Source organism: Symphalangus syndactylus, chromosome Y, assembly GCF_028878055.3.
Source record: "Symphalangus syndactylus isolate Jambi chromosome Y, NHGRI_mSymSyn1-v2.1_pri, whole genome shotgun sequence".
NCBI lineage: Eukaryota > Metazoa > Chordata > Mammalia > Primates > Hylobatidae > Symphalangus > Symphalangus syndactylus.
In genome coordinates, this window is record NC_072448.2 from 10,078,684 (window position 1) to 10,104,879 (window position 26,196).

General features: G+C 40.4%; 1 protein-coding gene across 9 annotated transcripts in view; it reads left to right on the forward strand.

Annotated features, from left to right (window-relative positions):
- Window positions 1–26,196, forward strand: part of USP9Y (ubiquitin specific peptidase 9 Y-linked) — a 215,213-nt gene that overhangs the window by 123,390 nt on the left and 65,627 nt on the right. For all 9 annotated transcript variants that reach the window (XR_010119796.1, XM_063635449.1, XM_063635447.1 and 6 more), the window contains 6 exons: window positions 674–794; window positions 7,057–7,187; window positions 7,380–7,658; window positions 12,572–12,697; window positions 13,652–13,777; window positions 15,197–15,366. Coding sequence is in view for 8 of the 9 variants with exons in the window: in XM_063635449.1 (XP_063491519.1) it covers window positions 674–794; window positions 7,057–7,187; window positions 7,380–7,658; window positions 12,572–12,697; window positions 13,652–13,777; window positions 15,197–15,366 (953 nt within the window). In the remaining variant the exon portion in view is untranslated. The remainder of the gene's footprint in view (window positions 1–673; window positions 795–7,056; window positions 7,188–7,379; window positions 7,659–12,571; window positions 12,698–13,651; window positions 13,778–15,196; window positions 15,367–26,196) is intronic.

Genomic DNA, 26,196 nt, shown 5'->3' on the forward strand with positions numbered 1-26,196 from the left:
AACAGTATAGTCAACTGTTAACTTCTGAGTGAACTTCTTAGTTGTAGGAATTTATAATAAAATTAATATAGGTAGAATTAATCTGTTATAGCTTATGTATGGTATTAAATATATAGCTGTAGAAGGTACTACTATATTTTCAGTCTTTTAGGATAGTTTTAAAGAAAAATAGGATGTATTATCTTTCTATGATTCTTAGAAATACATCTCATATGTAAAGGAACAACAGCTTCTACCTTTCTTAGCCTGTCCCTCAGCCTCTTAAAAATTATGCCTACAATTATACCAGTCACTTCAGCATTAGGGAGATTTAAGTCCCTGAAAAAATTGGATTGGGAATTTAATTCCTGAGGGAGTGAGGTGCTTTTTGTATAATCAGCATCTGAGTACTATGTGAAACTACAGTTTACAAAAAAAAATCGAAAAACTCTTGCAATGAAATTACTCGAAGTATATTAGAAAGCTTAATATGTAACGTATAAATTTGCATGATGAATCAATGGATTTATCAATGTGAAAATAGTCATTTGGGGTGGTATAAATGGTATATCAAAAAATGTGATTGACAAATAGAAACCTTATTTGAAGGATAGAGAGTAGATAAATTTTCATTAACAAAAAACTTTTTGTATCACAATTTGCAGGTAAATATTTTGTATATTCTGTATTCTAGATAATGTCAGTGCATCCCAGATACATCTCTTTCCTTTGGCAAGTTGCAGACTTAGGTAGCAACCTGAATATGCCACCTCTTAGAGATGGAGCAAGAGTACTTATGAAACTTATGCCACCAGGTAGGAAAATGGTCCATCCCCCTATTCCAAAGAAAGAATGCTCATAACAACATGATGGATGAAAAAGAAAATATTAACAAATTCTGTTTGCAAATCTAATATGCCTTATGGAATACTCTCTAATGTTGATCATGTGTCTTTCATAGTATTGCTGATGAAAATATTTTCATGGATGGGAAAATATTTAGGAGCATGTAATTTTCATGAAATACTTCTAGAAAACTAATAATTCAGAAAGTCAGGGTTATTTAAAGGCTCCCAGTGACAAACAGCAGTCTCCTACCTCACCCATGTATCAAAGAAAACTCACCCTCAAGGTTTAACTTTCATTACTGGATATAGCACTTTTTTTCTAAGCACTATGCCCATGCCATTTTTGTGTGTCAGGTTTTAGACATTAAGTATTGACTTGTGAAAATGTATTTCTTATACATTAGCACATGCATACTCTCTGGTCATGTCACAGTTTTTGTTTAAATCTATATGCATTGTTCACATTTTTAAGACAATGTGAAAATACTACAATCTCCTAAGTTACTCACACATGATAATACTAGATTTTAATATTGCCCTTATCATTTGCTTGGTTTTCTTGGTGTTAATTACTAAATTTTCTCATATTCCTTCCAGAAACTTCCTAAGACAATTGTTCACGTGGTCAAATGTATTATATCAGTTTTCTTGGAGCATTTCATCTTCCTGCTCCCTTGTGCTTTGTTCTCTTTGACACAGCTATCATTCTGGGACTTCTGTGTACAGCTTTTCCTTTGGTGCTCTTCTGGTGCTCCTTGTTCTTGCATCTTTCTTGAGTCAATCTTCATTTTGCTGAAGCACACTCCTAAAAATCGATACATGGAAAACAAGATTTTTTGTTAAGACGTTGCTTTTCTGAATGCACCGAAACTCTCCCACATGCAGTAGTTTATTATTTGCTTGTTTTGTTTTTCCTTTTTTTTTTAATTGGAATATATTGAACATAGAGTTGAAAGTAGAACATCTGCGGTTTCATGGCAATATTGGCTGCTGGGAGGACTGGACCTGTTGTTTCTTAACTTTCTCTCTAGAAGCTTTGTTTTTAACTCTTTAGTTCTGAAATCTAATGATGAAGTGCCTTGGAATGGCAGTTTTACTTTGTTTTTTTGTTGTTTGTTGTGTGTACTAAGTAATCAACAGATCTTGTTAGTTGAAAGAGTATTTTCTTCAGCTGTGAGAAATTGGTATTTTTCTATAAATAGAATCTGATTTTGAACTTACTGTCAATAAATGGCTTGTATTTCTTGGCCTACAGAGTCAGTTTTCCACCTCCAAGACTAAATTGGCCATTTACCTGATCACTGATTTGTTTTAGTGTAAAATGTTACTAGAAGATAAAATATGGGCTAACATATAAATAAAATCTACCATATGTATATGTCTATAGATGTGCCTTGGAGATACTGTGGTTTCCATTGCCAGACCACCACAATAAAGTGTACCTCTCAATAAATCCAGTTGGACAAGTTTCTTGGCTTCCTGGTGCGTGTAAAAGTTTTTTACACTATACTGTAGTCTATAAATGTGCAATGGCATTATATCTTTTTTAAAAGGTATACAGCAATTAAAAATACATTATTGCTAAAAAGTAGTAACAACCTTGTGAGACTTCAGTGAATTGTAACTTTTTGCCAGTTAAGGGTCTTGCTTCAACGTCAACTGCTGCTAACTGATCAGGGTGTTGGTTGCTGAAGCTGGGGACATCTGTGTTGATTTCTTAAAAGGAGACAACAGTGAACTTTTCTGCTATTGACTCTCCTTTCTGGATAGATTCCCCTGTAGCTTGGGATAGTATTTGATAGCATCTGAACCCAAGTAAAACTTATTTCAAAACTTGAGTCAGTTCTCTCAAACTCTGCTCGTGCTTTATCAACTAAGCTTATGTATTATAATATTCTAAATCCTTTGTTGTCATCTCAACAATATTCATATCTTTTCCAGGAGTACATTTCATCTCAAGAAACCACTTTGTTTGCTCAGCCATATGAAGCAAGTTCATCTCTGTTAAAGTTTTATTGTGATACTGCAGCAATTCAGTCACATCTTCAGGCTTCACTTCTAATTCTAGTTCTCTTGCTGTTTCCACTGATCTGTAGTTCCTTCCCACACTGATGTCTCAAAGTCATCCAACTTCTTTCAAATTCCCAGTAATGTTGTTATATTGACCTCTTCCCATGAATCGTGAATGTTCTTAGTGGTATCTAGAAGGGAAAATCCTTTCCAGAAGGCTTTCAATGTACTTTGCCCAGATTCAACAGAGGAATCACTGTCTATGGCAGCAATAGGCATACAAAATGTAATCCTTTTTTTGAGATAGTTTCACTGTGTCACCCAGGCTGGATTGCAGTGGTACCCTCCTGGCTCACTGCAATCTCTGCCATTTAGATTCAAGTGATTGTCTTGCCTTAGCTTCCTGAGTGGCTGGGATTACAGGTGTGTATCACCACGTGCAGCTAATTTATTGTATTGTTAGTAGGAATGGAGTTCCCTGTTTTGACCAGGCTGGGTCTTAAGCTTCTGGCCTCAAGTGATCTGCCTGCCTTGGCCTACCCAAGTTCTGGGATTATGGGTGTAAGCTACCACACCCAGCTATTCTTAAGTGATAAGGTGAAACTCACAATTATTCTATGGGCTGCATAATGGACATTGTGTCAGCAAACAGTGAAAACACCATTCATTTCCACATACATCTCCATGAGAGCTCTTGGGTGGCCAGACGCATTGTCAATGAGCAGTAATACATTCAAAAAATCTTTTTTTCTGCGTAGTAGGTCTCAACAGTGGCTTATGCTATTCAATAGGCCATCCTGTAAACAGATGTGCTATCATCCAGGCTTTGTTATTTTGCTTATCGGGCACAGACGAAGTAGATTTCACATAATTCTTGACCCTAGGATTTTCGGGAATGGTAAATAAATATTGGCTTCAAATTAAATTCACCCGTGACAGCCCCTAACAACAGAGTCATCCTGTTTTATAAAGCCTGGAAGCCAGGCATCAATCTCTCCGTTACAGTTAAGAAAGGTCTAGATGGAATCCTCTTCTGCTGCAAGGCTGTTTTGTCTGTACTGAAAATCCATTTACTGTAGACACCATCATCAATTATCTTAGCTCCATGTTCTAGGTAACTTGCTGTAGCTTCACTTGGTGCTTCAACTTACGTTTCAGAGATGCTTCTTCCCTTAAACCTCATGAACTAACCTTGCTACTTTTAAGCTTTTCTTCTGCAGCTTTCTTTTCTCTCAGCCTTTATAGAATTGGAGAAAGTTAGAGATTCACTCTGGTTTAGGCTTTGACTTTTAATGGAAGGCATGGCTGTTATTGATCTATCCAGACGGCTAAAGCTTTCTTCTTCTTTTCAATAAGGCTGTTTCATTTTCTGATCTTTCCTATGTGTAGTGGAGCAACACTTCATTTTCTTCAAGAACTTTTCCTTTACATTCACAATTTGGCTAACTGGTGTAAGAGATCCAGCTCTCAGCCCATTTCAGCTTTTGGCATGCCTGTCTTACTAAGCTTAATCACTAGCTTTTAATTTAAAGTGAGAGATGTGTGACTTCCTTTCACCAGAACACTTAGAACATTGTAGGGTTATTAATTGGCCTAAATTAAGCATTATTGTATATCAGGGATAGGGAGGCCTGAGAAGAAGGACAGATGGGGAAAGACCAGTCAGTGGAGCAGTCAGAATGCACACAGCATTTGTTAAGTTTGCTGTGATATACTGGTGCAATCTGTGGTGCCCCGAAACAGTTACAATAGGAACATCAAAGACTGCTGGTTACAGATCACCTAACAGATATGATAATAATGAAAAACTTTGAAATACTGTGAGAATTACCAAAATGTGACACAAGACCCAAAATGACCACATACTTTTGAAAAAATAGTGCTGATAGACTTGCTGGATGCAGGGTTACCATAAGCCTTCAATTTGTATAAAATACAGTATCTGCAAAGGATAATGAAGTAGAGCACAATAAAGCCAGGCTTATCTATCTATCTGTGAATGAGATCACACCATTACCTCCAATTTTAGTTCAGTTCCACAAGCTTCTTTTTGTTTCTTTTCTCTTTCCTTATACGAAACTTTTGTCTCCAGGAGTGAGAAACCTGGCCGAGTATTATTCTTAAAATATTTACTTGTTTGATTAATCCTATAGTTACCAATTATTTATCTTCACTACCAACCTTTTCCTTGCCTAGATAACCTCCTCTTCACTTAGCTCAGGCTTCAGCCTCTAATGCCAGGCTGCCATTCAACATACAATTTAAGCAGAGTACCACTAGAAATAAGAGTGACTGACTGACTTTGTGCATAATTTGGATGGCCCAGGTAGATGCCTCCGTGTGACTAGCTCCTGTTTTGGAAGATATTAAGTATGCACAAAATGAAAAGAGAAATTGTTGGCTTAACAGCATTGAGATAAAGCAGGTGAATGAAAGAATATTCTGAAACAGAGGGACTGCCATATAGGTGGAACATAAAAAGCATCAGCAGGTGATATGGGCTGAGAGCATTGCAAGGATGGGAATAAGTGTTCCCTTTTAATTTCTTAAGGTGGAGCTGAAAGCTTTTATGTGTGTAGCACTCAAGCTAATGGTTTCTTTCTTTCTATCTGAAGGTTATACTTCTACTCTCTGGCTCTTCTTGCCTAGGAGGGATCACATCTGCCAAGCTTAGCTTACACATTATGCTAACTTATGACCCTCTTTGCCAATTGCAAATGAGCTAATTGGTGTTACAGAAATGTGTTGTTATACAACAAGCAAGCTTATTTCTCCAGTGCAATTACCAAGTTTTGCTTGGTTTCTTCTGTTCTGCATGGTCGCCCCTGTCCACTGAATCCTTTTTTCCTTTTTTTCTTCTATTAAAATATAATCAACTTTTGACATTGTAATAGTTTTAAAGTCATCATGAATAATACAGAGTGCTTCCATATACACTTACAGATTCAGCAACTGTTAAAATGTTGTCACACCTGCTGTATCATTCCTTTCTCCGTATAATTCTTCTAACATTTGGAGAGGAAGTTACACATGACCTATGTCTTTTTACCCAACTGTCTCAGTGTGTTTCCTTAGAACAAGAACATTCTCCCATATAACCACAAAAGAATTTATCAATATCAGTATTACAACACCTTTGATGACATTGACATTGTTGAAAAAGACCAGTTTTGTACAATGTTTCTCAAATGGGGCTTGCATGCCTTCTATTACCATCAGGCAATTCACTTTTTAAAAGAAATTGTAGCTCATGCAAGTGAAATAATACAGTATTTTTCTTTTTGTGACCAGCTTGTTTCACTCAGTAACGTCCTCAGAGTTCATCATGTTTTAGCATGTGGCAGAATTGTTTTGTTTTTAAGGCTGAATAATATAGTACAGTTTGTGTATACTAGATTTTGTTGATCCCCTCATCTGTTGATGGACAGTTAGGTTGTTTTCAGCTTTTGACTACCATGAACAATACTTCTTTGAATATTTGTGTAGAAGTTTTGTTGGGGGCTTATGTTTGCATTCTCTGGGTTGTGTATCTGGGATTCAAATGGCTGGATGACAGTAAGTCTATGTTTAACTTATTGGGAGCTACCAAGTTTTTCCAAAGTGGCTGTACCATGTTACAATCCTTCCAGTAAGGTAGGAGTGTTACATTTTCTCCTCGTCTTCACCAATACTACTTAAATGTTTTTTTGATTTGGTTATCCATTCTAGTGATGTTGAAGTGGGATGTTAATATGGTTTTGTTTGCATTTCTTTGATGGCTAATGATGCTGAGTGATTTTCCGTTTGCTTCCTAGCCATTTACCTAGTTTTGAAGAAATGTCTGTTAACATCCTTTGCTCATTTTTAATTCATAATTTGTCATTTTATTATTCAATTATATGTGGTCAATGCTTGTATTATTTCTCTTTCCATTTTTTGGTTTTGGTTTTTTTTTTTTTCCTTTCTGTCTCCAGTGGATGAAGGAGGTTATATTGATTTGAAGTCTCTGGATAGGAAACCCTTCCCTTCATATTTTGTGTTGGCAGTTAAGGAGTCCTGATTGATCATTAATCAGTCAGTCCAGTTCTAGTTATGTATTGTAACATTTGATCTCAGCTTAATGAGATTTGTGGATATAATTTTTATTTATTTAAGATAATACTCTTCAAAATGGCAAATATGAAACATTAATAACACATGAGTTACATTTTATTTTAGTCTGTGTCTTTTTCCTTTGCAGATAGAACAGCTGTAGAAAAATTACGAGCTGTTTGTTTGGACCATGCAAAACTTGGAGAAGGCAAACTTAGTCCACCCCTTGACTCTCTTTTCTTTGGTCCTTCTGCCTCCGAAGTTCTATACCTAACAGAGGTTGGTTTTTGCCTTTGCAAAAATACAATTTTTGCATTATACGGTAATGTGAAGAACACTGATAAGACTGTAAAGCGAGTTTTTTAAATAGTCAAGAATTTCTTAGCAATGATCAGAGGAGAAATAGATGTTACTAAGTTACTTTTTTAAATCCCTTTTAATATAGTCTCCTTTTTTTTTTTTTTATTCCAGGTAGTTTATGCCTTGTTAATGCCTGCTGGTGAGCCTCTAACTGTTGGGTCCTCTGACTTTCAAGTTCACTTCTTGAAAAGTGGTGGCTTACCCCTTGTACTGAGTATGCTAATAAGAAATAACTTCTTGCCAAATACAGATACAGAAACTCGAAGGGGTGCTTATTTAAATGCTCTTAAAATAGCCAAACTGTTGTTAACTGCGATTGGCTATGGCCATGTTCGAGCTGTAGCGGAAGCTTGTCAGCCAGTTGTAGATGGTACAGACCCCATAACACCGGTAATAAATGTTAAGAAACTTTTAAAAATATTTAGTCCTTACTATTTAATAAATATAAACTCTGTGTCTTTTAAGTAGATTATGGAAATAATTCAACAGATAGCATATTATCTCAGGGTTTTTTTCTATTAAGTTGTATTTGTATTAAAAATGTAAAGATTGACTATTGCCTTTCCTACTTTGAGTGAACTTCCCAGTCTCTTTAAATCCTTTTTTACTTTCAGTTGTTTAAAGTGTAATGAAAACTTCACCTGAATCTTTTGTTAAGTCATACCAGAAAGATACATAAAGACAGTTTGTCATAAAGGAGAATATATAATTGCCATGCAGCAAACCTCTCTTTGTGCCACAACTATGAATCTCTTTCTGCTTTGCTGTTAGCCTTGAGCAGCATCACCAGCAGTTCTCAAGAACTGCTTAGATTGGATGCAAAAGATGAATTCAGTTCTAACTAAAATTGAGTTCACTTACTTATGTTTTGGTTTTACTAATCACTGCTTGAAGATAAAATGGTTCAGGGATACAGATTATTACGTTTAGATATGTGTGAGGTGTTAATTAGGGAAATTTGAATAGTGACTGGATTATCTGTATATACTATATTGATTAATTTTATTTTGAGTATGAGTCATGCTGTTATTATTGACCTAAGATACAATGTCTGAGATTTGCTTCCAAATAATTCTGGGGTAGTATAATTCTGGGTTTGTTTCTTGGGGAGTCAGTGAAACAAGTTTAAACTTTTGTTAATAATTATTGAAGCTAGATAATGGGTATTTGAGGATTTATTATATTCTTTTCTCTGCTTTTATATATTTTTTGAAATGTTTCATTCAAAAAAAGGACACAAAGAAGAAAATGGTCTTGTACATGTCAATTTAGACATTAATTTACAAAGCTCTGTCTCCATCCTGAGTAAGTTTTATTGCTTTATATTGTGGGCTTCATGCATATTTACATAAAAAGAGGTAGGGTTCTTATTATGGTCCTTGTTATGGGAGTTTACTGAAATACAAACAAGATATTTTTTGTATCTTTTTACGTATTTCTTTCTGTATGTAAGAAGTGTGTTACCAAAGGACACAGAGATACATAATAATCTCTAATCATATTCTAGTAAGGAGCTCAAGGAAAATTAGTCTTTAAAATACTTTTGATGTACAACTGTCTACAATACGTACAAGAGGGTTACATTTTGAGAAATTGGAAAATGCAAAGAAAATTCTGAGGGGGTTTCGCTCATAGATTTAAAAGCTTTTTATACTGTTAAGTAAGATGTTGTAGTACTTTCTGCACATTCCACGCTTATTAATCCTTAATTACTATAATTACTTTCCATGGAGAAGTTTTGAATAGAGAATATTTGGTTCTGCCAGTATTAAACACAGTTATTTTTGCACTTTGGGGCACTCCTAATCCTTCTTTTGCTACTGAATTGGAGAGTTAATATATCACCAGTAATGGTAACAAGGCAATTTTGGTGTAAGAACAAGGGACACAAGGCTTTGCTGACATGAAAAACTCTAGTTAGATTAGCAAAATTCAATTTGCAGTTTTAAAGCATTATGTAACTTTTTATTCAACAAGTAATTGATATTATGTATCTGCTTAATATCTAGTATAAAACAGATATTGCTAGAGATGCATGTAGACCTCACATAATTTCTAAATTTATTGGATAATAATGATCAAAATATATTGAGCTCTTTCTTACATGCCAGTCGCTATGCTTTATCTCCTTTAATCACGAAGATAGCTTTATTTGTTGAGCCTCTGCTATTACTTTCTATTTAGTAAGTGAAAATTAAGACCTGGATCCATGAAGTAGCTTGATCCAAAACAATAACCGTCAGCTGAGATTTTTTTTTTTTTTTTGTTTTTTTAGACGGAGGCTAGCTCTGTCGCCCAGGCTGGAGTGCAGTGGCGCCATCTTGGCTCACTGCAAGCTCCGCCTCTTGGGTTCAAGTGATTCTCCTGCCTCAGCCTCCCAAGTAGCTGGGACTACCGGCGCGTGACACCAAACCCGGCTAATTTTTGTATTTTCACTAGAGACAGGGGTTTCACTATGTTGGGCAGGCTGGTCTCAAACTCCTAACCTCAGGTAATCTGCCCACCTTGGCTTTCCAAAGTGCTGGGATTACCGGCATGAGTCACCACACCCAGCCAGCTGAAATTTTTAATTCCATGAGACTGCTGACTTGGAAACTATATTTTTACCATCTTTGCAATGCTAGTTTTTTTTTTCTTTTTTTTCTTTTTTTTAATTAATTTTTTTTGCACACAAAACAATAAACATTTTCTAAAAATACATACAAACAAAAAGATGCATATCAAACATATTAGGAAGGTTGCACATGGGAAGACGGGGAATAGAAATGGGGAGTGGGAATTAAAGAAAATGAATGAGAGAGGGACTTTGTATGGATCAATGATAATAACTCAATCCTCTATTTGACAAAGAAGAAGGAGAAGGAAGAGGAAGAAAAAGAGTGGGATAAAGGATCAGAAAGGGAGGAAAATAGAAAAAATTTGAGTATGACTCCAGGGTAGACCTGTTTTGTTGTCTCTGGGTTGGTTGGTTGGTTTGTCTGTTGTATTTTTCATATGTTTCGCCATGTTGTCCAGGCTGGTCTCGAACTCCTAGCCTGAAGTGATCAACCCGCCTCGGCCTCCCAGAGTGCTGGGACTACAGGCGTGAGCCACCACGTCCAGCCCCCACATTGCTTCTGGCCTCTGTGGTAGACCTCCCAGACGGGGCGGTCGGGCAGAGGCGCTTCCCACATGCCAAACGGGGCGGCCAGGCAGAGGCGCTCCTCACTTCCCAGACGGGGCGGCCGGGCAGAGGCGCTCCTCACTTCTTCCCAGACGGGGCGGCCGGGCAGAGGCGCTCCTCACTTCCCAGACGGGGCGGCCGGGCAGAGGCGCTCCTCACTTCTTCCCAGACGGGGCGGCCGGGCAGAGGCGCTCCTCACTTCCCAGATGGGGCGGCCGGGCAGAGGCGCTCCTCACTTCTTCCCAGACGGGGCGGCCGGGCAGAGGCGCTCCTCACTTCTTCCCAGACGGGGCGGCCGGGCAGAGGCGCTCCTCACTTCCCAGACGGGGCGGCCGGGCAGAGGCGCTCCTCACTTCCCAGACGATGGGTGGCCGGGCAGAGGCACTCCTCACTTCTTCCCAGACGGGGCGGCCGGGCAGAGGCGCTCCTCACTTCTTCCCAGACGGGGCGGCCGGGCAGAGGCGCTCCTCACTTCCCAGATGGGGCGGCCGGGCAGAGGTGCTCCTCACTTCTTCCCAGACGGGGCGGCCGGGCAGAAGTGCTCCTCACTTCTTCCCAGATGGGGCGGCCGGGCAGAGGCGCTCCTCACTTCCCAGATGGGGCGGCCGGGCAGAGGCGCTCCTCACTTCCCAGACGGGGCGGCCAGGCAGAGGCGCTCCTCACTTCCCAGACGATGGGTGGCCGGGCGGAGGCGCTCCTCACTTCCCAGACGATGGGTGGCCGGGCGGAGGCGCTCCTCACTTCCCAGACGATGGGTGGCCGGGCAGAGGCGCTTCTCACTTCCCAGACGATGGGTGGCCGGGCAGAGGCGCTCCTCACTTCCCAGACGTGCAATGCTAGTTTTTTTGTGCGTGAAATTTTGTGTAGTATCACTTGGCAAATCGTTTGTGAAAACTTTATTGAAAAATGAAAATAATATGTACGTAGCAGATAAATTTTAAAATTCATTGGTTGAAGTTGGAAACAGTGGCTGTAAGTATTTGATTTGTTCAGTCTTCAGGCTTTGACCTCCTGACAGTTGCAGTAACATCTCCCCCAGACTCTCGAATCTCTTAAAATATCTATTTTAATACGATGTTTTTAAACTTTTTTTAAACTTTAGGCCAGGTGCGGTGGCTCATGCCTGTAATCCCAGAGAGGGGAAGACCACTTGAGGTCAAGAGTCTGAGACCAGCCTGGTCAGCATGGCGAAACCCTGTCTCTCCTAAAAATACAAAAATTAGCCAGGCGTGGTGATGGGTGCCTGTAATCCCAGCTACTAGGGAGGCTGCAGCAGGAGAATTGCTTGAACCCAGGAGGTAGAGGTTGTAGTTAGTCGAGATTTCACCACTGCACTCCAGCCTGGGCGACAGAGTGAGACTCCGTCTCAAATTTTAAAAAAATAAAATAAAACTACTGTGTAAATAACAGCGGTAGAGAGGATGGTAGGTTAAGCTGTGAGAAACTTTAGCCTGTCTGTGAAATGAGCATTAGAATACAGGTGGCATAATCAGCCTTGGGCAGAATAAGGAGCATCCTAAAGACTAAGTTTGTAGATTTTAAAGGACTGTTTACTGATATCCCCAGTTTTCTCCATTGTATTATGGTGGGCCTAGTCACCTGTGGCAAAGGGGGACCAGGAGAAGTTTCTACCCAGAGACATGTTGTATCATTCATCCCCTGCAAATGAGCCCAAGTGCAGAAATGATAATAGAATTCATCTCAAATTGGAGTTTCCAGGGTGTTACTACGTGTGTAGTTTATTTCACTTTGAGTAATATTTAATATTCAAGGTATGGTAATTCCACATTTTGTTAATCCGTTTGTTGATGGGCATTTGGATTATTTCTAGTTTTGGCTGATGGGAATAAAACTGTTAGGAAACTCATCAACATATCGTAGAGCTTCTGTGGATATATGGTTTTATATCCCTTGGGCAAACACCTCTGCATCTCTATCACTTTGAAAGAAAGCTCCATAATGTTGGCAATGTGAAATAATTTTTATGCAAACCCCCATAAACTCTGCAGGGGTAAGTGAAGGAATAACATGCTGAGGAAGTGGTGATGGATGAGCAGTAAAAATTTTTTTAATGTAAAAATTTTAGGGATTATGGTATATACAGTTTTTTATTTGACGTAACATGATTCACTTTTTTCAGATTAACCAGGTTACTCGTGATCAAGCAGTGGTGCTACAAAGTGCCCTTCAGAGCATTCCTAATCCCTCATCCGAGTGCATACTTAGAAATGAGTCCATACTTCTTGCTCAGCAAATATCTAATGAGGTTAGTATGAAACTTTGACAGTTCTGGGATCTTGGATGATCTCTACTTAACAAATAAATAAATTAAGCTATGAGAATTTGAGGCTAAATATTGTAGACCCAAAACACTTTAGTCTCTATCTCAATTTAAAATTTCATAAAGTTATGTTTGACCTGATAGCTGCTGATAATATTAATATTAGAGCTTTAGAAATTTTGAAATTTTTAAGTAAGCTTTTTGAGTTATAATTTACATTTCACAAACTAGATCAAATAAGTTTTGGTATATGTTTAAACTGCTCACACAAGCAAGGAATAGGATGTTTATAATGGCTCCAGAAGTTTTCTTGTAATCTTTATTCTCTTAAATTTTACATAAATGGAATCATATACATTGTACTCTTTTGGGTCTGGCTTATATCCATCAGCAAAATTTTGAAAGTTATTCACGTTGTTATAAATGTGTGTAGTTTATTTCACTTTGGGTAATAGTCCATGTATGGTTACTCCACATGTTGCTAATTCATTCGTGTGTTGATGGACATTTGGATTATTCACAACAGTCTAGTTTTGACTGTTGTGAATAAAATTTTTAGGAAACTCATCAAGTCATAGTGCTTCTGTGGACATACGTTTTTATATCTCTTGGGTGAACACCTCTGCATAGTATAGCTAAGTAATCTGACTGTTTTTATTTTTAAAATTTTGTGAAAAGTAGGATAAAACCATATCAGACTTGAACCTGAAGCATACTTGGGTATTGCTCTATCTTCCCTTCATATGGGAAGCCATATTTTTGACTTCGTGTTAAGATATTAAAAAAATGGGAACAAGGGAACTGTGGTCCTTAAAGGCAGGTCTGATGCATGTTTACTTTTACTTCCATTTCCACTTCTTTCACTAAGAGAAATATTTTGTTTTCCTGATTATTCACTTTAATGTTCTGTTAGCACTTTTAATTATTTCTTTTCTGCAGGCTTCAAGATATATGCCTGATATTTGTGTAATTAGAGCTATACAGAAAATTATCTGGGCATCAGCATGTGGGGCATTAGGACTAGTATTTTGCCCAAATGAAGAAATAACTAAAATTTATCAGATGGTAAGAATTATTACAGAAATATATTTTTAAGAAAATGTTGCTTCATTATACATTTGATTAAATTTTCATCATTTCTATCACCTTATAGACCAAGTCGCTTGTATCTAATGGTTTAAAATTAATTGCTACCTATAAATAAAATGAGAATATATAGTATTACTTTGGACATAAAATACTCTAGAAGCCTTCCATGAGGCAGCGTTCTTTTCCTACTTTTTAAAAAAGACTTCTGTCATTGACTCAAATATAGTTATACCGTAATGAATCCACCTCTCCTATTTTCTTTAGTTCTTCTTTCTTCATGATTTTGTCCTGTGTAAATTTTTGGTAATTGGCTCTTTGGGAATTATGGCATTTAAATTTTACCTGGCGTCAGGCACAGTGGCTCATGCCTGTTAATCCCAGCACTCTAGGAGGCCGAGGTGGGCGGATCACCTGATGTCAGGAGTTTGAAACCAGCCTGGTTAACATGGTGAAACCACATCTCTCTGGCAGGTGGGGGGCAGGGGAAGGGGGCAAATTAGCCACACGTGCTGGCGTATGCCTGTAATCCCAGCTACATGGGTGGCTGACGCATGAGAATCACTTGAACCCGGGAGGCAGAGGTTGCAGTGAGTGGAAGTCCTCTGTGCTCAAGCCTGGGTGACAGAGCAAGACTCTGTCTCAATCAATCAATCAATCAATCAATTTTACTTGGTTATTTTAGAACACTCAAAGGCAGGAAGAGTATCTGATATTTAGGTACTATCACCAGCCTTCTGGTACATTAAGCAAGCTATTTACAGAAATAAGACTGTTTAGCTCTTTGACATCTGTGGTATTTACCTGCCCATATAGAACCCTGATGATCTCCATTAAAATATACATTAGTGTATTTAAATATACATTAGTATAGTTAAAATGAGAAAGTGTGTCATGGCATTATACAACTTCCGTTTTAGGAATAGTTGAATGGTTATTCTGTTCCAAACATACAACTCTTAGTTACATTTTGATGGATAGTGGCAAATTAAAAATTATTAGCTACCTAGTTGGTTATATTTTAGGTTGCAGAAGTCTTCCATAGGCTTCCTGAACATTTGTATTATGATCACTTTTTGAATGAAATGACTTGTAGGTAGGCTGTACAATAGAACTACTCAAAGACCCAAACCGCAGTGCCAGAATGATTCTGTAGTAGCAGTTATGATTGAAGCAGATCAGTCACATCCAGAAGAACATCAAAAGTGAGGAGTACCTATCACTGAATATGCTTCTTAAATCCCACTTAAATCCGAAAGAGCCTCTCCAGCCACAAGTGAAGAGTCTGAGGCTGCATGGTCTTTACCATGTAGGAAATTGTAAATGTTAACTAGAGGGTTTGTGAATTTCTTCTTGAATATGTCTCTAGGTAACTTACTCCTGATTCTAATTTTGCAGGCCACCAATGGAAGCAATGAGCTGGAGGTGGAAGATGAACAAGTTTGCTGTGAAGCACTGGAAGTGATGACCTTATGTTTTGCTTTACTTCCAACAGCATTGGATGCACTTAGTAAAGAAAAAGCCTGGCAGACCTTCATCATTGACTTATTATTGCACTGTCCAAGCAAGTATGTGATTTTTATATGTAATTTGAAGGAAGGCTTACCTTGCTGTTCCAAGCAGAAATTAATGACTTCTGAAGAAAATTTTTTTCCAGAAGTGAAGGAAGGAACCCTTTTACTTGCCCATGTAATAACTTGAAGTGTAGAAGAATTTCTTAAAAAACGTGTTCCAGTTAACCTAAACTTTTGTCTCTGCAAGATGCCAGCGTAGATTTTTTTCTTTTACATTTTTTTATTGTGGTATAACGTGTAATTATATGCATAACACAAAATTAGCCATTTTAACCTCTTTTTTAAGTTAGCTTTGTTCAGTGGCATTAATTGCACGATATTGTGCAGTTATGACTGGTGTATATTGAATGATTGCAATATTGTGCAGTCACTCCTGCTTTATCTCAAAAATATTTTATCACCCTCAAAATATTTTATCACCTTCAACAAATTCTACCCTCCAATCTCTGGTAACTTAAAATATTCATTTAGTTTCTGTGCATTTCCTATTTTAGGTACCTCATGTAAGTGGAATCACACAAATTTGTGCCTTTGTGTCTAGCTTGTTAGCTTAACATAATGTTTTAAAGGTTCATCTATGTTGTAGCATGGTCAGAACTTGATTCATTTTCAGAGGATACTCTCTTGTATGTGTATACTAGATGTTGTTTATATATTGGTCTGTTGATAGCCACCTGGATTATTTCTACCTTTTAGCTATTGATTACTGTTATTGCTAATATTACTATGAGCACAGATCTCTGAGTTCCTATTTTCAGAGCTGTTGAGTATATTTGTAGAAATGGATATGCTGGGTCATAGGGTAAGTTGTGTTTAACTTTTTGAAGATCTGCTGAACTTTTTTAACATTGGCTTCACCACTTTACACTCCCAACCTCACCTTACACAGGCTTTAGTTTCTCCAAATCCTCTCCCACACTAACTATTTTCACTTTTATTAATGGCCATCCTAATATATGTAAGATATAACCTCACTGTGGTTTGTATTCACATTTTCCTCATGACTAATGTAGTGATATTGAGCATCGGCTTTTGTGATATTACTGGCCACTTGTATATCTGCTTTAGAGAAATGTATATTCCAGTTTTTATAGCATTATTGAATTTGATTATTTTTTGTAGTGAGTTTCTGTATATATTCTGGATATTCCTTACCAGACCAATGATTTACAAACATTTTCTCCCATTCTTCAGGATTTATTTCTACTCTGTTGATAATGTTATTTTATGCACAGAAGTTTTTAATTTTCATGAAGTTTAATTTATTTCTTTTTTGGTTCCCTGTGTTTCCATCATCCTCAGTATAGAAATCATTGGCAAATCCAGAGCAAAAGCCATTTTCTCCTACATTGTTTTCTAAGAATTTTTTATTTTTATAGTTCTTAATTTTAGATCTTTCAGCCAACTGGAGTTGATTTTTGTGAATAATGTGAAACTAAGTGTCCAACTCCATTCTTTTGAATGTGGATATCCAGCTTTCCCATCATTATGAACAGAGTGGTCTTACCCCATTGAGTGGTCTTGTCACCTTGTTGAAGATAAAGGGATTGTTTCTAGGCTCTAAATTATATTCCTTTGGTCTATATGCCTGTCCTTAGGCCAGTGCCACACTCCTGATTACTTTAGTTTTATAGTACATCAGGGAATATAAGTCCTTCAACTTTGTTGGGGTTTTTGGTTTGTTTGTGTTTTGGTTTTGCATAGGTTTTTGTTTTTGAGGTTATTTGGACCTTCTAGGTTCTATAAAAATCCATATAAATTTTAAGTTGGAGATTGCATTGAATCTCTCTCAAAAGAGTGATTGCCTCTTAACAGTATTAAGTCTTCCAAGACATGAACTTGGGATGTCTTTTCATTTACTTAGATTCTGTTTACTTCTTCAACACTCTTATTTCTTCCCTGCTAAATTATTTCTAAGTGCTAACTCTTTTTGCTGCTCTTGTGGATGGAATTGTTTTCTAAATTTCCTTTTGGGATATTCATTGCTAGTATATCGAAACGTAACTAATTTTTTTATATTGATTTTATTCATCCTGCAATTTTGTTAAATTTCTTTATGAATTAGAGGTTTTTTTGCAGTAAGATCATGTCACTTGCAAATAACATAGTTTTACTTCTTTCTTTCCTTTTTGGACCAAATTTATCTCTTCCCTTTTTTGCCTATATGCTCTACTGCCTTGATTAGTAGTAGTAAGAGCAGGCATACTTATCTTGTTCCTTATTTAGGAAAAGCTTTTAGTCTTTCACGATTTAGTGATGTTGTTATTCCTGATCCAGACCCCTAGAGAGGGTTCCTGGACCTGGGTCAAGTCCACAGAGTAAAGTAAGAGCAAGTTTATGGAGAATTAAGGAACCAAAAGCATGGCTACTCCATAGGCAGAGCAGCTCTGAGAGTTGCTAGTTGGTTATTTTTGTGGTGATTTCTTGATTACATGTGAAATAAGGTTTATTTATGCTAAACAAGTGGATTATTCATGGGTTTTCTGGGAAAGGGGTGGGAATCTGCTGCTCCCCACTTCCAACCCACCTGACGGTTTCTCCCTTTTTTGAACTATATAGGATAAAGTCTGGATGGTGCCCATGGTATTTGTAAAGTGATACGATGCTGGTGGGAGTGTCTTTTCACAAGTTAATGCATTATATTTAGTGTACAATGAGCCAGCTTCTTTACAGCATCCTGTTTTATCAGAAGGGTCTTTGTGACCTGCATTTCGTGTGGACTTACTGTGGAGTCACTCTGATTCGAATACCTGTGACCATGTTAGCTATTAAGTTTTTCATATGTGGCCTTTATGCTGTTGAGAAACTTCTCCTGTATTCCTAGTTTTCAATTTTATTCCTGTATTCCTAGTTTCAGTTTTATTATGAAAAGGTGTTTACATTAGTCTGGATAATTTTTTTGAATCAATTGAGATAGCCTTGTTACTTTCTTTATTGTATTTCTGATGATATTGTTACTAGAAAAGGTTCCTGATCCAGATCGTAAGAGAGGACTCTTTGGTCTCATGTAAGAAAGAATTCAGGGCGAGCCCATAAAGTAAAGGCAAGTTTATTAAGAAAGTAGAGGAATAGGCTGGGCGCAGTGGCTCACACCTGTAATCCTAGCACTCTGGGAGGCCGAGGCAGGCGGATCACCTGAGGTCAGGAGTTCAAGACCAGCCTGACCAACCTGGTGAAACCCCATCTCTAGTAAAATAGAAAAATTAGCCAGGCATGATGGCAGGTGCATGTAATGCCAGCTACTTGGGAGGCTGAGACGGGAGATTGCTTGAAACCTGGGAGACGGTGGTTGCAGTGAGCCGAGATTGCACCACTGCACTCCAGCCTGGGTGGCTGAGTGAGACTCCATCAGGAAGGGGTGCGGGAGGGGCAGGGGAAAAGAAAGTAGAGGAATAAAAAAATGTATTCTCCATAGGCAGAGCAGCCCTGAGGGCTGCTGGTTACCCATTTATATGGTTATTTGTTGATTATATGCAAAACAAGGGTTGGGTTATTCATGCTTTCCATTTTTATACCATATAGGGTAAACTTGCTGACATTGCCATGGCGTTTGTAAACTGTCATGGCGCTGATGAGACTGCAACAGTGAGGCGACCAGAAGTCACTCTTGTTGCCATTTTAGTTTTGGTGGGGTTTAGCTGGCTTTCTTACTGCAACCTGTTTCATCAGCAAGGTCTTTATGATCTGTATCTTGTGCCAACCTCTGTCTCGTCCTTTGACTTAGAATGCCTAATCCTCTGGGAATGCAGCCCAGTAGATCTCAGCCTTATTTTACCTAGCCCCTATTCAAGATGGAATTGGTCTGGTTCAGAGGCTTCCGACAATATATTAGGAATTAATTCATATGTTTAAACACCCTTACATGCTTGATAAATCTCACACTTCATCATGGTACTTTGTACTTTTAATATGCTGCTGGATTTGTTGCTAGTATTTTATTGAGGATTTTTGCATGTATATTGCTGTCAATGAAAAGAATCAAACTGCGTAGAATTTTTTTTTTTTTTTTTTTTTTTTTTTTTTTTGAGACGGAGTCTTCCTCTGTCTCCCAGGCGGGAGTGCAATGGCGCGATCTCGGCTCACTGCAAGCTCCGCCTCCCGGGTTCATGCCATTCTCCTACCTCAGCCTCCCGAGTAGCTGGGACTACAGGTGCCTGCCAACACGTCCGGCTAATTTTTTGTATTTTTAGTAGAGATGGGGTTTCACTGTGTTAGCCAGGATGGTCTCGATCTCCTGACCTCGTGATCCACCCGCCTCGGCCTCCCAAAGTGCTGGGATTACAGGCTTGAGCCACTGCGCCCGGCCGAATATTTTAAGACATTTATTCTGAGCCAAATACGAGTGCCCATGGCCCATGACACAGCCCTCGGGAGGTCCTAAGAACATGTGCTCAAGTTGGTCGGAGTGCAGCTTGGTTTTATACATTTTAGGGAGGCATGAGACATCAATCACATACATTTACAAAATACACTGGTTTGGTCCAGAAATGCGGGACAACTCAAAAGTGGGTGACTGGGGCTTCCAGGGTATCGGTAAATTTAAACATTTTCTGGTTGACAGTTGGTTTTATTCAAAGACCTGGGATCATAGAAACAAATGTTCAGGTTGAGATAAAAGATTTTGGAGACCAAGGTTCTTGTGAAGTCTTTTTATAGTGGCTGCCCTTAGAGACAATAAATGACAAATGTTTCCTATTCAGATCTTGAAAAGGTGCTAGACCTTCAGTTAATCTCTTTAGGATTGACAGGGCTTGGAAGAAAAACACTTAGCTATGTTAATAGAGATTCTTTACAGATGCAAATTTTCTCCCACGAAGGAAAGCTTTGCAGAGCTGTTTCAAGATATGGCTAAGAAACATGTTTTGGATTAAAATATTTTGATTTTCTTTCTTGTATCATAATGTTATGCCAGAGTCAGACTGAAAAGTAAGTCACGATATATAGGGTTAAATAAAAGCCATCTGATGAGGATTTGTGATTTGTAGGGAATGACGCCCCAGACCCCTTAGACAGGAATTTGGGGAACATAAAAAAATCAGATCTTAGTCCTCATTGTTAAAAGGTATTGTGTTGGTCTCTACTTTCCCCTTCCCTCCTTCCCTTCCTTTCTCCTTCCCTTTTGCTTCCCTTCTCATTCCCTTCCCCTTCCCTCCCCCTTCTCCTTCCCTCCCTCCCTCCCTCCCTCCCTCCCTCCCTCCTTCCCTCCTTCCTTCCTTCCTTCCTTCCTTCCTTCCTTCCTTCCTTCCTTCCTTCCTTCCTTCCTTCCTTCCTTCTTTTTGAAAAAATTTTTGTCAGCCAGGCGCAGTGGCTCACACTTGTAATCCCCGCACTTTGGGAGGCCAAGGCGGGCGGATCACGAGGTCAGGAGATCGAGACCACGGTGAAACCCCATCTCTACTAAAAATACAAAAAAAAAAAAAAAATTAGCCAGGCGTGGTGGCGGGCGCCTATAGTCCCAGCTACTCGGAGAGGCTGAGGCAGAATGGCATGAACTCGGGAGGCGGAGCTTGCAGTGAGCCGAGATCGCGCCACTGCACTCCAGCCTGGGAGACAGAGTGAGACTCTGTCTCAAAAAAAAAAAATAAATAAAATAAAATATTTGTCTAGCTTTGTTAGGTGAATAGTATTGATCTTACAAGTTAAGAAGTACAGGTTGAGTATCTTTTATTTGAAATGCTTGGGACATAGAAGTGTTTTGGATTTTAGAATGTTTGCATATTTTGGTGATAAGAAACCAATCTAAACAGGAAATTCATTTATTTTTCATCTTCATGAAGGTAGTTTTGTGTATTTAATAATTTTGTGCATGAAACAAAGATTGTGTTAAGACTGAGGGATGGAGTTTTTCACTTGTGTCATGTCAGCCCTCAAGTTTCAGATTAGAGAACATTTCTGATTTTTGTATTAGCGATGGTCAACCTGTACTGTCTTGTTTTAAAATAAATTATTTTGGAACAGGGAAAAATTTGTTTTCATTTGAACATTTGGTAGATTTCAGCAGTTATACACTCTGGTTCTGGTGAAACGGCTACGTTGTCTGGTGTATACACCCTGGAGCTCATGGTCATGCGCCAGGAAGATTTAAGACATGGACACACCCAAGGTGTTCAAGAGAGGAGGTTTAATAGACAGAAGAGGAGAGAAAGAGAAGCAGCTGTCTGTATAGAAAGAGGAGTCTCCGAGGGCAAAGGACTGGCTGGCAGCCAATGTGCTGGATTTTCTAGCCCAGTTTGAGGAAGCTGTGTCTGATTTACATAGGGCTCACAGATTGGTTTGATCAGGTGTGACATTTACATAGTGTGTGAGGAAGGTTGGTTGCCCCACTGTATTTTTTTTTTGTTTTTTTTTTTTGAGAGGGGGTCTTGCTCTGTCCCCCAGGCTGGAGTACAGTGGCATGATCTCCGCTCACTGCAACCTCCACCTCTCAGGTTCAAGCAGTTCTCCTGCCTCAGCCTCCTGAGTAACTGGGAATATAGGTGTATGCCACCACACCCAGCTAATTTTGTATTTTAAATAGAAACAGGGTTTCACCATGTTGGTCAGGCCATTATGGAATTCCTGACCTAGTGATCCTCCCGCCTCCCAAAGTTGCTGGGATTACAGGGGTGAGTCACCGCATCCAGAGGCCCCACCCTAAGGTTATTTTGCATATTGGGCTGTTCCAGTTGATTGGAGCCATCTTGTCTGCTCATTACTGTACACATGGGTGGCAGAGAAGGGAAGATGGAGCTGCCATCTTGAACATGTCTGGTCCCTTGTTCCTGCCAGCCTTCACCTGTGGAAGCTCCCAGCTTGCTTGTCTATCTCTGCAACTCAACTTTACAGGCCGCTCTTTGTTGGTAAATGATTTGGGGCTACTATTCATGAAAAAGGGCCTTATGGAGGACCCCCACACCCTTACTCTCTGCCTAAGTAATTTCTTCTTAACTTCTGTATCACGGGTTTTCTTTTTAGTAGATGTGAACTTGTGAAGGGAGTTTGGTGTTTGAAAGGGATGCCAGCAAACTCAAACCACACCGAGTACGGCCAAGAGATCTTTATTGGAGGTTGAAGTCAGGTCGTGCAGGGGAGAGAGAGAGAGAGAGCTGTTGGGTGGAGTAATTTATAGCCCCCAGGGCTATATGGGCACTGATGGTTGGATGGGGGGCGGGTCTGAAGGGAGGAGTAGGAGGTGCCTTCTTTCATTGGGTCTCATTTGGCAGGCCGACATAGTGCTGGGTGAAGAAGAACCCAGAACCAGCGCCATCTTTTGGCGCCTTGCGTCACCTAACATTCCTCCCTTTTGTTTCTCTTAGAGGTGGGTGGAGGGGTGTCGTGTCTCATCTGGCTACGTCCTGCTGAATGGGGGCCTTGAGGGGGAGTAAAGGGAGGACTGTTAGGGGCATCTATCAGTAGAATAAGCCCGAGTAGTGTGGCGGTGTATGTAAACGCCTCTTGGGGTGTGAAGTCCGTGAAGATTCCTCTAACATTGTGATCCATTTGAAGGGTAGCGATGGATTGGCTATGAGCCAGCTGTCGGTGCGGAGATCGTTGAGAAATTTGTGGAATAGGTTGGCAGTTGTCATGACTGGCTTGGGTTAGCAGGTTGTGTGGAATCTGTCCCGTTCTCACTGGTGGCTAAAAGTTGGTAGTTTCTGAGGAGAAGCTGGTTATATGTTTGGTTAGATATGGAAGAGATTTGGTTTTTCATAAACTTAATGAGGCAGGGGAGTAGTGCGCAGAAAGCGAGGATACCCATTAGGGGGCCTAAAAAGGGAAGGAGCCAAGCTAAGAGGGGGGTTTTGAGGGTTTCCTAAAGGGAGGGAGTAGTGCTAGCATTCATTAGTTTACGTTTTATCTGATGTAGGTTTTTAATGCTAGTTTCGATTACTTGGGAATAACAACAGTTCTCCTGTAAGAAGATTCAAGTACCGCCTTTTTCGGCTGTAAGTCAATGGTGCGGCGGTATTGAAGGGTGACACCAGCTAGAGATGTGATTTGTCGTTGGAGGGCAGCTAGAGACTGAGCCATTTCCTGAATGGCCGTCTGAAAATTGGGATATGCTGTATACCTATGAGAGAGATTGTTAGATTCCAAGCATGATAGGTAGGAAGATTGCTTTTTTTTTTCCAATGGTCCTCAGGAGAGTTGGGTTTAGGGTGATTAAACTGATAGGCTTGAAGGCCTTCAGAGAAGGAGAGCAATGTGAGTTGAGGGACTAGTGTGGTGGGTATGCAGGGGCCAGGGATAGAGGAATTAATGGCCGTCTGGAGCTGGAAAGTTGCGGGGGGTGACAGTTTGTTTGCATGTTACATTGTGGGGCGATGAGGGGTGGTAGCTGGTGTTGTGACAGGTAGGAATAGGGACGCTGAGGTTGGCGAGGGGGACATGGGAGATTACAAAGCAGGTGGTCAGCGGGGAGGAGTTGCTTGTGTTTATGGAGCTAGATAGTGGAACCACAGCAAGAGGGGGTTTGTTGATGTTTGCGAAGAAACAATCGGAAGTAGGGATCTGAGAGGTGTTTAATAGTAGTAATCCTTGATGGAGGAACAGAAGCCAGGAAGCCTGTATGGAGGTTATGTCGGCCTGTGGGTGTAGCTGGGATTGTAGTTCAGTCTCTCCTTTGGAAATTTATGTGTTAATTTCGGCTAGAACCTGTTGGGAGTCAGTTTTTAGGGTACGGGTGATGGTTATAGTTTGTGCTGGATAAGTGCTTGGGTATATTCCCCCTGGGCTGCCTGGCCCCAGGTTGCGTTGGCTGGGTCGGTGATGTGAATTGCTCTAGATGAGGCATTGTTTTTGGTGACATAATATATGCTGTCTGTTTTTTTTGGTGATCCAATTCATAACACAGCTGGTCCAGGGACACCCATAGTTTTGGGGCCATTCAGTTTTACAGGTGCTGCGGGATTGTTGGTGTGGAAAGCAAATGGCAAAGTGGAACATGTGGAAATAAGGGTCATGGTGAGTTTAGGGAGGGGAAGATCTACTGAGGATGTGTCGATGGAGCATCGGGGTAACTGATCACATTGGTGTGTGACCTCCGGTTAGCGTTGCAGGTTTCTTTGAGGGTGAACAGGTAGTAGGGTTGTGAAGGGGGCCTGTTGGCGGAGGAGCGTCTGTAGAAGAAGATGTAAGAGGCGGAGAGCCAGAAAAGCGAGCTCGGAGCAGGCATGAGGGCAGCAGCTTATGCCTTAGGAATAGTAGGAAGGGAGGGCGTTTTAGAAATGCGAATTTTGAGAGGGTTGTGGGGTACAGGCGTGCCTGGCTTTAGAGGGGTTTCTGGGTTCGTGTTTAAGGAGAAACAGGCAGGAGGGTGGTGGGATTGAGGGGTGCACATGTTTGGAAGGTTACAGCGGAATCATGCAGGAAGGAACCTAGGAGACAGTACGCGGCAAGGGGGAAGGGTTTGTAGACTTTCGTAGGTCAGGAGTTCAAGGGGGAAGGGTTTGTAGACTTTTGTAGGTCAGGAGTTCCTTGAGTTGATGGGGGGAGGTAATGACAACAGCTGCCCTAAACGTTAATTTCTTTGACTCTTGAAGTAGTAGGTAGGCTGCAGCCAGGGCCCAAAGGCAGGGGGCCCACCCTCGCACAGTGGGGTCTAGTCAGCCGGCAGGGATGCAGAGCCTCCCATGGTGAGAGAGGAAGGGGTATATGTATATGGTGGCTGGCTGAACAGGGCATCCCCTATTAGCGGATGGCCGTGTTGCGAGTCAGAACCTTCGAGCCGGTCGTCACCGAAACGAAAGAAATGATGGGCCTCTGTAAGGCCGAGGGCTGTGGGTTGCCTGGTACCAGGATTTTTTCAGCGAGAGAAGGGAGGAAACACAGGCCGGACGAGTGAGGAGGGAAAGGAGAAAACTCAGTTCCCTGTGGGCCGAGTTCGCTCTCAGAATTGTTTGGATAGGTATGCAACTGCTGCAAAGGTGGGTCCGTGCATCTGACCTAGGACTCCAAGAACCAAGCCATTGTGCTCATGTACATACAGAATGAAAGATTGTTGTAAGTCTGGAAGATGTAGGGCTGGGGCTTTGAGTAGTGCCTGTTGGAGTGACAGGAAGGGCTGCTTGACTGTGGCCTCTACAGGCTCGGATGGGGTACCTCGGGAGAGATCATATAGAGGCTTTGCTAATAAAGAGTAATTGGGGATCCAAGTTCTAAAGTAGCCTAAGAAGGAGAGTATCTCTTGTTTGGTTTTTGGGATGGGAAGACTTCTAATGAAGCACTTTTGGTCTAGGGTGATGGCCTTTGAGTCATGGGCAAGGAGGACTCCTAGATAGGTGACTTGAGTGAGGGAGAGCTGAGACAGTTAGAGAGGGACAGCATAGGAGGATGTCATTAACGTATTGTAGGAGGGTGGACTGGGGAAAGTGTAATTTTTGTAGGTCTGACCAAAGATATGGGGGCTATCTCTGCCACCTGAGCTGTTGTGACTGTTTAGTGTCTGTGTCAGTCCAAGTGAAGGCAAACAGGTCTTGTGACTGAGGGGAGAGGGGAATGGTGAAAAAGGAGAAATGTGTGGCACTAGGAGGAATAGAGGATAAGAGCCGAGGTCTTGGACGAGGCGGAACGTACCATTGGGTTTTTTTACTGCTAGAATAGGGGTGTTAAATGGAGAATGGGTTGGCCTGAGGAACTCTTTTCTTAGGAGGTCTAAAATAATTGGTTGTAATCCTTTCAGGCAGGAGATAGGGAGAGGATATTGGGGTTGGCTGGGGAAGTAGTGTGGGTTTTTAAGGAATATTTGTATGGGAGGACAGAGTGCTAATGAGGGGGTGGTGGTGTCCCACACTATGGGGTTGACACTGGCTGGGAGCGAAGGCAGAGTAGGAGCAGGAGTTTGAT